Raw genomic sequence first — 15750 nt, forward strand, 5'->3', positions numbered from 1 at the left:
TCCTGGTTGTTTGAGGTTCCTGCTGAAGGATCAGAATCAGATCTGGGTCTGAAAACATCTTGTAGTTTGAATGTTTAATCTCATCCTTTGTTAAAGTTGTAATATTTTATTCACAACTGTAAGTTGTGCTCGTCAGGGTAAATTCCATCTGTTCGTACACCCTTCTGGCAAACTTTCATAACTTAAAACTCAACAACAGTAAAACTCTCAAAATCAAAATTTGTATACAACATTACCGGGAGGTCAAAGATCTGCCTGCCTACGACGGAGTTTTACGGCCACATTGAATTTCTTTTTTTTTTTTGGACTTTGAGAATAAAGTCGTAATATTACGAGAAAAAAGTCATAATATTACGAGAATAAACTCGGAATTTTACGAGAAAAAGTCGTAATATTCCAAGAAAAAATTCTAAATATTATATTATGACTTTATTCTCGTGAAAATACGACTTTATTCTCATAATATTACGACTTTATTCTCAAAGTCTTAAAATTACGACTTTATTCTCGTAATATTACGACTTTATTCTCGAAGTCTAAAAAAAAAATTCAATGTGGCCCTAAAACGCCATCGTAGTCTGCCTGCCTGCCTGCTGCCTGCCAAAAAAAAAAAACAACAAAATCATGCATTTTTGATATTTCTAAATTACTTTTTCCTCTGACTTTTGAGTTTCAAGTAGCCCTGAAATTTGCATGCTAGATGGTGACAAAAGCTGCTGAAATGTGCAGCAAGGTCTTGACTGTTTATTCATTTGAGAAGTTAACTTTTGGTGAAAAAAAGATGGGCTGACAGACAAAAATCTCCTTACAGTTGAGTCCCAGACCTTATGGATAATTTCATATCATAAGTGATTTATACATCCGACGTGTCACCCAATGTCTGAAACTGTGGATGATAAAGATGCAACACCATGTATGATGAAGTTGTGTTGCTCCTCCAGGAGACGGTGAAGCGAAGCCCCAGCAGAGGCTCGCAGGAGGCGGCGTTACCGCTAGGAAAGAAGGACAGCGAGCTGGAAGTCATCCTGAGACGCCGACGTAACAAAGCGGGAGAACTGGGGTCTGGAGGTAAACCCACCGGACGTCGAGACGTATCACAGCATTTAACAAAAGTCAAACTTCTACAATGCACTTTTATTTAATTACATGAAAAACTTGTTTTATTGCAGGTGAATTTATTTCAAACCGCTGCTTTTTTAAACGGTGAAATATATATATATAAGTTACAAAGTGCAGGATGTAAAATCCATGCATTTTATTATTTAGCTGCTTTCTCATTAAGTCGTGCCACAAAGTCCTAAAATTTGCTGGAATTTCTCAACTATAGACTTTTCAGAAAATATGTCCATAAAGAACAATGTTTTAAAAATAAGGCTATAAAAACTTAAAGCAGGCTTACGTAAAGAAACTGCAATAAATAATTGTGAGGCTCATTGAGGTCAGATGAGGTTGTGTTGTTAATTATTATGTTGCTTTGTCTGATGCTCTTCGCCTGACAACCAGCCTGAATTGGGCCGGATACTGGCCGCCATTTAGGAGTAGGAATTCCCACTCCTAGTGACCTGATAGCCCCACTGCAAATGACCCATAGGAGAGCAGCCCTCATGCCACACCCCCAAACTTGACCAAAGTGAGGCTGGCAACAGCTGTCAGCATCTCGGCTACCAACCAATCACAGGCTAGGAGAGAGAGATAGGTGTCCGGCCTAATTCAGGCCGGTTCTCGTGCTATGATGCTTTCAGCATGCGGTGTTCATCCTGCAGAGGTCACTGGTTTGACTCACACAAAGCCACTGCTTGTCCAGCAGGGGGCACCACACCACAGAGCAAAGCTCACAGTTGAATTCAATTTATATGCTTTTCCAAGATTGACTGACCTCAACTGATGAAATGATGCTTCAGTGTGCAGAATAATGTAAACATGAGTGAAAAAAAATAAAAATAAATGAAAAAAATATTGTTTTTAAATTCAGGCAGCACAGTGGCTTTGTGGTTAGCACTGTTGCCTCACAGCGAGAAGGGCGTGGGTTCAATTCTCGTGCCTTTCTCTGTGGAGTTTGCATGTTCTCCCCGTGTGTGTGTGGGTTTCTTCTGGGTGCTCTGGTTTCTTCCCACGTCCAAAGACATGCGGGTTAGGTGGACTGGAGTCTTTAAATTGTCTGTAGGTGTGTGTGTGTGTGTGTGTGTGTGTGTGTGTGTGTTTGTTTGTCTGTTTGTGGCACTGCGACAGACTGGCGTCCTGTCCTGGGTGTACCCCGCCTTGCGCTTTATGGCTGCTGGGATAGGCTCCAGCCCCCCGTGACCCTTAATTGGACTAAGCGGTAGAAGATGAATGAATGAATGAATGAATGAATGTTTTTAAATTCCTCAAGCTTTGATGTTTTACTTTTATTTATTTATTTTACACTAAGATGACCGTGCAGATCACCAGAAACATCTGACTGTGTTTTTCTTTCCTCTCCAATGTTCACTCTGCATCTGATGCTCGATAACCAGAAACTGGGACTTCGGTTCGAATCTGTTGTTATGGTTTTCCCACAGCTGCAAACCTAAAATACAGAAACTTATTCAAGATGAAATATAAACTTGTGTCTCGTCAGATGATCATGAAGGCCACATGAGCCACATCAACTCCTCTGACAGCTTGAATGGGATAAGCACAGGTTCCAGCAAGGATCTAAGCTTCCCCTCAGACCTGGTGGGTCCTAAGGTCAGCCCAGACCTTCGGGGTTCAGGACTGGGACCAGCTGTAGCCAGGAGGGAGAGCTCGGACTCAAGCAAAGAGCCCAGCGTGAGCTCCTGGCAGGGGAGGCGGTCCCGTAGCTCGTTGTCCGAGAAAGAAATTGCAGAGCGTCCAGCCGGCAGCTGCAGCAGCAACAGGTGGAGCATCATGACTAAATCCAGGCTGGGAAGGTTGGGGGGCGGGGGGGGTCCAAGTTTGATAAATAATCTGGGATTCATGGTAACCCATCTCAGTTGAGCATTGTATTGGCTCAAATGAAACATGTAATGAATGTGAACCCGAACGTCAATTTATCAGTTATGTAGCAGAAAAGTATGTGAGGGTGGTGCAGGGCATGTACATGGATAGTGTTCCAACGGTGAGATGTGCAGTAGGTATGAGAGAGCTGTTCAGCAGGTGGAGGTGGGATTACATCAAGGATCAGCTCTGAGCCCTTTTTTGTTTGCAGTGGTCACGGACAGGTTGACAGATGAGATCAGACAGGACTCTCCATGGACTATGATGTTTGCAGATGACTTTGTGATCTGTAGTGAGAGTAGAGAGCAGGTTGAGATGAGCCTGAGGTGGAGATATGCTCTGGAGAGAAGGGGAATGAAAGTCAGTCAGAGCAAGACAGAGTACATGTGTGTGAATAAGAGGGACCACTGTGGAATAGTGTGATTGTTGAAATTTTCTTTGGGAGTGAAGAGGATAGACATTGCTTGCCTCTACTGGTGGTTGGCTCTCACTGCGGTATTGTATCACTTCCTGTTCCGGAGCACAGCGGTGTTTTGCTGTATCTGTTAGCTGTTTAATCTGCGCAGTTAGATTGATCTAGATAATGATTTGCTTCACAGTGTAATCTTCACGTGCCTTAACTAAAGCACTCCCTCTGCTGAATCACCTGTAAATTATTTACACATTATTCACTTTGTGTGTTTTTAGGAATCCGCTAGCTTAGCGCAGCTACTAGCTCTTAGCCGGTTTAGCATGGTGGCTTCTCCTGTCTCTCCCGCACTTTTCTGCTCTGGGTGTGAAATGTTTAGTTATTCCTCGGCCTCCTTTAGCAGTAACGGTACTTGTAATAAGTGTAGCTTATTCGTAGCTTTGGAGGCCAGGCTGGGCGAATTGGAGACTCGGCTCCGCACCGTGGAAAATTCTATAGCTAGCCAGGCCCCTGTAGTCGGTGCGGACCAAGGTAGCTTAGCCGCCGTTAGTTTCCCTCCGGCAGATCCCGAGCAGCCGGGAAAGCAGGCCGACTGGGTGACTGTGAGGAAGAAGCGTAGTCCTAAACAGAAGCCCCGTGTACACCACCAACCCGTTCACATTTCTAACCATTTTTCCCCACTCGGCGACACACCCGCCGAGGATCAAACTCTGGTTATTGGCGACTCTGTTTTGAGAAATGTGAAGTTAGCGACACCAGCAACCATAGTCAATTGTCTTCCGGGGGCCAGAGCAGGCGACATTGAAGGAAATTTGAAACTGCTGGCTAAGGCTAAGCGTAAATTTGGTAAGATTGTAATTCACGTCGGCAGTAATGACACCCGGTTACGCCAATCGGAGGTCACTAAAATTAACATTGAATCGGTGTGTAACTTTGCAAAAACAATGTCGGACTCTGTAGTTTTCTCTGGGCCCCTCCCCAATCGGACCGGGAGTGACATGTTTAGCCGCATGTTCTCCTTGAATTGCTGGCTGACTGAGTGGTGTCCAAAAAATGAGGTGGGCTTCATAGATAATTGGCAAAGCTTCTGGGGAAAACCTGGTCTTGTTAGGAGAGACGGCATCCATCCCACTTTGGATGGAGCAGCTTTCATTTCTAGAAATCTGGCCAATTTTCTTAAATCCTCCAAACCGTGACTATCCAGGGTTGGGACCAGGAAGCAGAGTTGTAGTCTTACACACCTCTCTGCAGCTTCTCTCCCCCTGCCATCCCCTCATTACCCCATCCCCGTAGAGACGGTGCCTGCTCCCAGACCACCAATAACCAGCAAAAATCTATTTAAGCATAAAAATTCAAAAAGAAGAAATAATATAGCACCTTCAACTGCACCACAGACTAAAACAGTTAAATGTGGTCTATTAAACATTAGATCTCTCTCTTCTAAGTCCCTGTTAGTAAATGATATAATAATTGATCAACATATTGATTTATTCTGCCTTACAGAAACCTGGTTACAGCAGGATGAATATGTTAGTTTAAATGAGTCAACACCCCCGAGTCACACTAACTGCCAGAATGCTCGTAGCACGGGCCGAGGCGTAGGATTAGCAGCAATCTTCCATTCCAGCTTATTAATTAATCAAAAACCCAGACAGAGCTTTAATTCATTTGAAAGCTTGACTCTTAGTCTTGTCCATCCAAATTGGAAGTCCCAAAAAACAGTTTTATTTGTTGTTATCTATCGTCCTCCTGGTCGTTACTGTGAGTTTCTCTGTGAATTTTCAGACCTTTTGTCTGACTTAGTGCTTAGCTCAGATAAGATAATTATAGTGGGCGATTTTAACATCCACACAGATGCTGAGAATGACAGCCTCAACACTGCATTTAATCTATTATTAGACTCAATTGGCTTTGCTCAGAATGTAAATGAGTCCAATCAATTCAATCAATTTTTTTATATAGCGCCAAATCACAACAAACAGTTGCCCCAAGGCGCTTTATATTGTAAGGTAAGGTCATACAATAATTATGTAAAACCCCAACGGTCAAAACGACCCCCTGTGAGCAAGCACTTGGCTACAGTGGGAAGGAAAAACTCCCTTTTAACAGGAAGAAACCTCCAGCAGAACCAGGCTCAGGGAGGGGCAGTCTTCTGCTGGGACTGGTTGGGGCTGAGGGAGAGAACCAGGAAAAAGACATGCTGTGGAGGGGAGCAGAGATCGATCACTAATGATTAAATGCAGAGTGGTGCATACAGAGCAAAAAGAGAAAGAAACAATGCATCATGGGAACCCCCCAGCAGTCTACGTCTATAGCAGCATAACTAAGGGATGGTTCAGGGTCACCTGATCCAGCCCTAACTATAAGCTTTAGCAAAAAGGAAAGTTTTAAGCCTAATCTTAAAAGTAGAGAGGGTGTCTGTCTCCCTGATCTGAATTGGGAGCTGGTTCCACAGGAGAGGAGCCTGAAAGCTGAAGGCTCTGCCTCCCATTCTACTCTTACAAACCCTAGGAACTACAAGTAAGCCTGCAGTCTGAGAGCGAAGTGCTCTATTGGGGTGATATGGTACTACGAGGTCCCTAAGATAAGATGGGACCTGATTATTCAAAACCTTATAAGTAAGAAGAAGAATTTTAAATTCTATTCTAGAATTAACAGGAAGCCAATGAAGAGAGGCCAATATGGGTGAGATATGCTCTCTCCTTCTAGTCCCCGTCAGTACTGTAGCTGCAGCATTTTGAATTAACTGAAGGCTTTTTAGGGAACTTTTAGGACAACCTGATAATAATGAATTACAATAGTCCAGCCTAGAGGAAATAAATGCATGAATTAGTTTTTCAGCATCACTCTGAGACAAGACCTTTCTGATTTTAGAGATATTGCGTAAATGCAAAAAAGCAGTCCTACCTATTTGTTTAATATGCGCTTTGAATGACATATCCTGATCAAAAATGACTCCAAGATTTCTCACAATATTACTAGAGCTCAGGGTAATGCCATCCAGAGTAAGGATCTGGTTAGACACCATGTTTCTAAGTTTTGTGGGGCCAAGTACAATAACTTCAGTTTTATCTGAGTTTAAAAGCAGGAAATTAGAGGTCATCCATGTCTTTATGTCTGTAAGACAATCCTGCAGTTTAGCTAATTGGTGTGTGTCCTCTGGCTTCATGGATAGATAAAGCTGGGTATCATCTGCGTAACAATGAAAATTTAAGCAATACCGTCTAATAATACTGTCTAAGGGAAGCATGTATAAAGTGAATAAAATTGGTCCTAGCACAGAACCTTGTGGAACTCCATAATTAACTTTAGTCTGTGAAGAAGATTCCCCATTTACATGAACAAATTGTAATCTATTAGACAAATATGATTCAAACCACCGCAACGCAGTGCCTTTAATACCTATGGCATGCTCTAATCTCTGTAATAAAATTTTATGGTCAACAGTATCAAAAGCAGCACTGAGGTCTAACAGAACAAGCACAGAGATGAGTCCACTGTCCGAGGCCATAAGAAGATCATTTGTAACCTTCACTAATGCTGTTTCTGTACTATGATGAATTCTAAAACCTGACTGAAACTCTTCAAATAGACCCACCACTTTAATCATATCTTAGATCTTGTTCTGACTTATGGTATGGAAATTGAAGACTTAACAGTATTCCCTGAAAACTCCCTTCTGTCTGATCATTTCTTAATAACATTTACATTTACTCTGATGGACTACCCAGCAGTGGGGAATAAGTTTTATTACACTAGAAGTCTTTCAGAAAGCGCTGTAACTAGGTTTAAGGATATGATTCCTTCTTTATGTTCTCTAATGCCATATACCAACACAGTGCAGAGTAGCTACCTAAACTCTGTAAGTGAGATAGAGTATCTCGTCAATAGTTTTGCATCCTCATTGAAGACAACTTTGGATGCTGTAGCTCCTCTGAAAAAGAGAGCTTTAAATCAGAAGTGCCTGACTCCGTGGTATAACTCACAAACTCGCAGCTTAAAGCAGATAACCCGTAAGTTGGAGAGGAAATGGCGTCTCACTAATTTAGAAGATCTTCACTTAGCCTGGAAAAAGAGTCTGTTGCTCTATAAAAAAAGCCCTCTGTAACGCTAGGACATCTTACTACTCATCACTAATTGAAGAAAATAAGAACAACCCCAGGTTTCTTTTCAGCACTGTAGCCAGGCTGACAAAGAGTCAGAGCTCTATTGAGCCGAGTATTCCTTTAACTTTAACTAGTAATGACTTCATGACTTTCTTTGCTAATAAAATTTTAACTATTAGAGAAAAAAATTACTCATAACCATCCCAAAGACGTATCGTTATCTTTGGCTGCTTTCAGTGATGCCGGTATTTGGTTAGACTCTTTCTCTCAGATTGTTCTGTCTGAGTTATTTTCATTAGTTACTTCATCCAAACCATCAACATGTTTATTAGACCCCATTCCTACCAGGCTGCTCAAGGAAGCCCTACCATTATTTAATGCTTCGATCTTAAATATGATCAATCTATCTTTATTAGTTGGCTATGTACCACAGGCTTTTAAGGTGGCAGTAATTAAACCATTACTTAAAAAGCCATCACTTGACCCAGCTATCTTAGCTAATTATAGGCCAATCTCCAACCTTCCTTTTCTCTCAAAAATTCTTGAAAGGGTAGTTGTAAAACAGCTAACTGATCATCTGCAGAGGAATGGTCTATTTGAAGAGTTTCAGTCAGGTTTTAGAATTCATCATAGTACAGAAACAGCATTAGTGAAGGTTACAAATGATCTTCTTATGGCCTCAGACAGTGGACTCATCTCTGTGCTTGTTCTGTTAGACCTCAGTGCTGCTTTTGATACTGTTGACCATAAAATTTTATTACAGAGATTAGAGCATGCCATAGGTATTAAAGGCACTGCGCTGCGGTGGTTTGAATCATATTTATCTAATAGATTACAATTTGTTCATGTAAATGGGGAATCTTCTTCACAGACTAAGGTTAATTATGGAGTTCCACAAGGTTCTGTGCTAGGACCAATTTTATTCACTTTATACGTTTCCCTTAGGCAGTATTATTAGACGGCATTGCTTAAATTTTCATTGTTACGCAGATGATACCCAGCTTTATCTATCCATGAAGCCAGAGGACACACACCAATAAGCTAAACTGTAGGATTGTCTTACAGACATAAAGACATGGATGACCTCTAATTTCCTGCTTTTAAACTCAGATAAAACTGAAGTTATTGTACTTGGCCCCACAAATCTTAGAAACATGGTGTCTAACCAGATCCTTACTCTGGATGGCATTACCCTGACCTCTAGTAATACTGTGAGAAATCTTGGAGTCATTTTTGATCAGGATATGTCATTCAAAGCACATATTAAACAAATATGTAGGACTGCTTTTTTGCATTTATGCAATATCTCTAAAATTAGAAAGGTCTTGTCTCAGAGTGATGCTGAAAAACTAATTCATGCATTTATTTCCTCTAGGCTGGACTATTGTAATTCATTATTATCAGGTTGTCCTAAAAGTTCCCTGAAAAGCCTTCAGTTAATTCAAAATGCTGCAGCTAGAGTACTAACGGGGACTAGAAGGAGAGAGCATATCTCACCCATATTGGCCTCTCTTCATTGGCTTCCTGTTAATTCTAGAATAGAATTTAAAATTCTTCTTCTTACTTATAAGGTTTTGAATAATCAGGTCCCATCTTATCTTAGGGACCTCATAGTACCATATCACCCCAATAGAGCGCTTCACTCTCAGACTGCAGGCTTACTTGTAGTTCCTAGGGTTTGTAAGAGTAGAATGGGAGGCAGAGCCTTCAGCTTTCAGGCTCCTCTCCTGTGGAACCAGCTCCCAATTCAGATCAGGGAGACAGACACCCTCTCTACTTTTAAGATTAGGCTTAAAACTTTCCTTTTTGCTAAAGCTTATAGTTAGGGCTGGATCAGGTGACCCTGAACCATCCCTTAGTTATGCTGCTATAGACGTAGACTGCTGGGGGGTTCCCATGATGCATTGTTTCTTTCTCTTTTTGCTCTGTATGCACCACTCTGCATTTAATCATTAGTGATCGATCTCTGCTCCCCTCCACAGCATGTCTTTTTCTTGGTTCTCTCCCTCAGCCCCAACCAGTCCCAGCAGAAGACTGCCCCTCCCTGAGCCTGGTTCTGCTGGAGGTTTCTTCCTGTTAAAAGGGAGTTTTTTCTTCCCACTGTCGCCAAGTGCTTGCTCACAGGGGGTCGTTTTGACCGTTGGGGTTTTTACGTAATTATTGTATGGCCTTGCCTTACAATATAAAGCGCCTTGGGGCAACTGTTTGTTGTGATTTGGCGCTATATAAATAAATAAAATAAAATAAATAAATAAAATAAGATTAGGAATGAACATATCAGAGGGACAGCACAGGTAGTGCGGTTTGTCAGAGAGGTGAGACTGAGATGGTTTGGACATGTGCAGAGGAGGGACCCAGGGTATATAGGGAGAAGGATGCTGAGGATGGAGCCACCAGGCAGGAGGAGAAAAGGGAGGACAAAGAGGAGGTTTATGAATGTGCTGAGGGAGGACATGCAGGAGGTTGGTGTGACAGAGGAAGACACAGAGGACAGGGTGAGATGGAAAGGACTGATCTGATGTGGCGCCCCCTAATGGGAACAGCCGAAAGAAGAAATGAACAAGCTTTAATGGTTTACATTTCCAAGAACTCAGATTGTTCTCATATTTTTGATTTGACACAACTTGAATAAATCCGGGTTCAGCAGACAGTTTGACTTTTTATGTTCCTGTTCCACAGCGGAGGAAACGACGAACAAAACCCGACTGAGAGCTTTCTCCAGTTAAACGGAGTCAACCACGCTCAGCCCGCTGAGGACGCACATGCCGCGGTCAGCACCGGTCCTGTCAACAGCAGCCTGGACGCCGACTGCTAGGACGAACCCTGAGGACCCTGGCCTGGATGTCACATTTAGAGTGTGATCACACACATTCTGATTTTCTTGTTTTGTTTTTTTTTTTAGGTCAGATCCAGTAGAAAAAAAAACAGCATTTGCACCCAACTAACCAATGAAAATCCAGCCGGGCTTTGACATCAGATGCACGTACAACAGCAGTAATGGATAAAAGAGGTTTTAAGAGTAAAATTGGAATTTTCACAGCAGGCTTTATAATGCAAGAATACAAGAAAAATTATTGTCATCATTACAAGAATGTAAAAATACTGGCTATATTTCTTGGAGAAGCATCTCTACAACAATTGTTTTGTTATGCTGCACTCTGATTGGCTCATTTGCTCAAAATGTAATTATGTCTAAACACTCTGTGAAGTTCATTATGTGCACTGTAAAAAAACAAACAAACAAAAAACTTAAGGCAATCGGCTGCACAGACATAGTGAGTTTATTTAGCTTAAAAATGGCATGTAAACTTGAAATGCTGTGTATCTTTAGTTTTTACATTTCCCCAACATTTTTCTTTTACAGTGTATCAGTCAAAATAGGAAACCCACACACATTAAAGCAGAACTGTTTTACACATTTTTTTGTCACAAAATTACAACTTTATTTATTAAATTCTGCCTTTAAAAAATAATTACAAATTATTACCAGATTTGCCATTTGTTCATGCTTCATTTTGTGAGCTCATATCAACACACCAGGACACGGCCAGTGTGAATGCACTGTAAAATATGAAACCTTTATAGAAGCCTCACCTGCTCAGGTACTGAGTAACTTGGGCTCAGTTCAGGCTGTGACACTTCTGCCTGAGCTGTTTGGTGAAACATTCTCGTGGATCTGAGCTCCTCACATGAGACGCCGTCACAGACCAAAAAGTCGTGGTGCATCCTGATGGTGGTTTTGGGCAGGATTTCCATCCAGTAAATCGAACCAGTTGGGTCAAGTCACAGGTCATCTCAAAACCACGATGACGTTAGAAGGAATAGATGATATTCACCATGTTGCAAAACGTTACAAAAATAAACCAACATTATAATCCTTGGATTTCAGTAGAAACTAAATTTTGTTGGTTTTATGAAATTTGAAAGGCCGTACAACTTTAACAACAGTAGGAAGCTTGAAAAAGAACCTGAGCACTCGTCTCGCTGATGTTGCTGCACATGAGGTGCATCTGTTAAACTGGCACCTTAATTTTTAAGTTTAATATTTGTTTATCAGATACACTCTCCTAATTTTTGGCTGTTGGAATGAGGGTTCTGGTCGAACGTTACAGTCCCATAGTGTGTCGCATGAAGTATATAGGTGTGGAAATCAGCCCCTAGCATACTCTAAAACACCTTCTAGCACTGGCTGATGTTGTAAGATTTATATTGATTGATCAGAGAATTGGTCAATCTGATGCTAAAACAAAGGGTTTGGACACTGACATGCAGAAGTGCAGAATCGTACGAGGGAAGCTGCAGTTTTTGTGCAGAATCTCAGCTTACTTCCTTTGATACGATTTTAAAAATTCCATAAATTCTTATTTTAGTTTCACTTTATGTCACCACAAGCAATTTAGATACGACTGTCTGAATGTTTCATCTCCATCTTCAGGCCCAGTTACACAAAAAGCTGCACAGTATGTCTGGTTTTTAACTTCCATCTCCTTTAAGTGTCCAACTGGAAACAAATGACTAAGCATTTAGGAGTTTCATTTATTTTATTCAGCTCCTGCAGGTTTCAGCTTATCGACTATCAGGATTGTGAGGGTTTAAGGTGGAAAAGTAATCTGACTTAATGTTGAAGGTTTTAGGAAAAGCATACCAGTGGTTTGTACAAACTACAGGACAAAGATGTTCGCGGATGTCCAAGTTAATCATCTCAGGGTCCTTCAGGGGAAATTGCATCAAATCCACTTTAAGCGTCTTTGAGAAGAAAATGTTGGTGAGCTGATTGCATCAGGAAACAATGTCAAAGAACTAAAATAATCAGAGATTTCTGATATAAAATTGGAGCATTTTAAGATAAATGTTGCCCTTATATGAGAATAAGATTCAAAAGAGAACAGTCATGATATTAAGAGAGAAAATTTGGAAAAGTCCAAGACCAAATTTCGTTCTGGAAAGAAATTAGTTATAAAACTTATAAATCCTGTGTCAGTTACTGCAAGACAACATATTTATTCATAATTGAAAGTATAGCGCCATTATGACTTTTATTAAAATGCACATTCAAATAATGTTGCAGCCCTTTAAATATTTTAATTTTGTTTTCAGAATATCTTCATCCTCTTTTTGCATTTTTCTTGGATAATTGGGATTTTTAAATAAAATTTTTCTTCCAATTTTATTTTATTCTACTAACATTTTTTAAAATAAAAGTTTGTATGATATTCTATCTTTTATTTTTAATCTGAAACATTTTTTCCAGTGAATGATAACACGTCTTTAAATCTGGGTTCACTCTTTTGAGCTTGCTAGAATTTTATTTATTCGTTTGTTTGTTTGGAAGGCGGCCTTGATTATATCAATGTGTCTGCCAGTTCACATCCACCACCATAATATTTAATCTGATTAATCACTAGTTTTTGCTCATAATTATGAGATATTAATTCAGTCTTGAGTTATAAATAATAATTGCAACATACAAATACATAAAAATGAAATACTAAGTCATGATTACTAGATTATCAACTTATGACTTAGTATGCTGTAAGTAAGGTTCTATAATTGCAAAAACATCATTATGACTTATAGCGTCATCTCATGTTTACATGAAAGCACGATTAAGTCCAAAATAAAAGTCTTGTTTTTTTTTCCCTGGCAGAAACTAACTAAAAGCCTTTAAAAGAATCCAAAAAACAAAGCTTCAAGTTAAATGAATTAAACTTCTGAACAGCTCTGGAGGAACGAGGTGCTTGCTGACTTTGTCTACCTCTCCTAAACCTAAACATCTGTGATGTCACCGTCACACATCATCCTCTCACCTTCCTCTGCTGAGTTTGCAGAATTCAAAGTATGCACGAACACGCTCACGATTTCTTCTCGCGCTCATTTTTATTCACGTGTTGGAGCTGGTGCACACAAACGCCTTCCTGAAGAGAACTGTGCAATTAGTGCCCTTAGCTATTAATACATTAAGTCCAGTAAACATCAGAAAGTCAAACTCCCAGAACTCACCGACATAAAACAATCATTACTATAGAACATGTTAAAATGATTTATGTGAGTTGGGGGGGGGAGTATTTCAAAATCTTACAAATTATAGGAGCATTTTTGTTTAAAACCCATTTAAAGTACACCTTAAACTAACGTGTGGTTTGAATAATCTTAAATTTGTTTTAAACTCCACCAACTATGTGTGAACACTTTAAAAAGATTTTTAAATGAAACTTGGTGTGGAACATTGTAAAATCGGATTATCCCTAATATATTTGTATTAATGTCTTTCACCCTCAAAAACAGTTAAAAGAAACATGACATGGTTTAAAATCAGGTTAAATCTAATATAGCCATGTTAAACCCTTTTATAAGAACCCTTAAAACAGCTCAAAGTAAAAATGAAGTGGTTTAATATCAGATTAAATCTTACACAGCCATGTTGAAACCTTTTATTTTGGGGCGAGAACCATAAAAACAGATCAAAGTAAAAAGAAATTGGTTTAAACCACTTAATGTTTGAATCCATTAAAAAGCTGTTCATACGTGTGTAGTCTGAGTGCAGAATGATTTCAAATCAGGTTAAGTCTAATATTAACATGCTAAAACCTTTTCAGTTCTGGATTAGATCCATTAAAAACAAAAGTAAAAATGTGGTTTAAAGCAGTTTAAATCATCTAGTGTGGGTGTAGAACAGGTAGTGGCTCAGATTTAGCCATATTAGAACCAGTTTAGAACAGTTAAATTTTAGTTTGGTTTAAAATACAGTGGCATATTTTAAAAATAACTGAATCCATTTCAGATTGGTTTTTCTTTGGTGTAAAATGGTGTAAATGCAATTTGAAGTAAATCAAAAACTAACAGACCCTAATATTTCAAAAACTGGAACAAGTTAGATGTGTTTTTTATTTTTTTCTTGAGCAACTTGATAATTTTTATGTCGATTCATCAACTAATCCTTCCAGCTGTGTAACTCATTTTAAAATTATGCAATTACATGATGCACATTTGTATGAGACTTTCACAGTCTGTCACAGAATCATGCTGAAAACTGCATTTTGTGTGTTTTATTCTGATGCAAAGGTCCACTTTATGCTGCACATGAAATCATGATCAGATCGCTGATCTGAGTGCTGCAGACCTGCACTGTTATGGTTACTGAGGTTGCAGATGCAAGAAGAGTTATGTTTCAGGCAAACAGTTATTTACAATTTAAATAAAAAATAAATAAATAAAAAGAATCAATACGTCTGACAGTTTGTGTGAAAACTGATATTGTGCGTTTGAGATATGAAACCCTTTTTTAAACATGGATTTTTTAATTTCATTGCACTTCAAATAAAATGCAGTTGAAACTAGCTTTTGTGTGTCTTTATTTTAAAGAAACCGAAGTCATACATATGAATCAATGTGACGCTGCGCTGTGCGCAAAGCTTGCTCATGCTACGGGGATTCCCAAAGAGGAAGTGCCAAATTTTGAGTCCACAGTGAAACGGGAAATGTCAAATGTGAAACACTTCCTGGATTGGCAGACGGGATCTCATGGAATCTCATGGGAACTCAGTGGCAAGTTCACAATGAAACAGGAAGTGCCAAATTTTGAGTCCACAGTGAAACGGGAAGTGTCAAATGTTGAACACTTCCTTGCATGAGTGGAGCTGGGTTGCACTGGACTTCCCTGAAATCTGAGGATTGACATGTCACGGCACCACACGTTTGATTGGAAAGAGCCATTTTGAAATCGGTGACACATATTGACTGCTTGGTCCATCCTGTACGGTAGTTGATGTTGTGTTCCACAACAAAAGTTCGAATCCGCCTTAGTAGAAGAAGAAAAATGTTTGAGCCAGTTTTGAATTTGGACACATTGTCTGAACCACAGACTCCGAGTTGTATTGTGAGTAAACAGATGTTTTCTAATGTCTAAAATAATCTTAATTACACTCAAATTGATGGCAAATCTCTACAATTTGGTATAAATTTACTTAATAATATAAAATGCAGAGTTCCTGATGGAGTGGTGTTGAGGTTTTTCTTAAGAAGACCTGGACGTTCTGCTAAATTGGCCACACTGTGCAGCCAAACTGTGAAGTAGCTGAAAAGTTAGAATCTGAATTTACATCAACATAACCAAAATGTTTAAAGTGGCAGGAGGTTAAGAGGGCTGTAGTTGCTCCTCAGAACATCCATCCATCCATCTATCCATCCATCTTCTTCCGCTTATCTGAGGTTGGGTCGCGGGGGCAGCAGCACATGCAAAGCCGCCCAGACCTCCTG

The 15750-nt window shown here is 39.8% G+C and overlaps 1 protein-coding gene across 1 annotated transcript in view; it reads left to right on the forward strand.

Annotated features, from left to right (window-relative positions):
- Positions 1-10320, forward strand: part of shtn3 (shootin 3) — a 34970-nt gene extending 24650 nt beyond the window's left edge. Inside the window, exons 13-15 of the mRNA XM_034182298.1 lie at positions 942-1068; positions 2600-2879; positions 10174-10320. Coding sequence (XP_034038189.1) covers positions 942-1068; positions 2600-2879; positions 10174-10309 — 543 coding nt within the window. The 3' untranslated portion in view covers positions 10310-10320. The remainder of the gene's footprint in view (positions 1-941; positions 1069-2599; positions 2880-10173) is intronic.
- Positions 10321-15750: the final 5430 nt, after the last annotated feature.

Source organism: Thalassophryne amazonica, chromosome 11 (genome assembly GCF_902500255.1).
Source record: "Thalassophryne amazonica chromosome 11, fThaAma1.1, whole genome shotgun sequence".
Lineage (NCBI taxonomy): Eukaryota > Metazoa > Chordata > Actinopteri > Batrachoidiformes > Batrachoididae > Thalassophryne > Thalassophryne amazonica.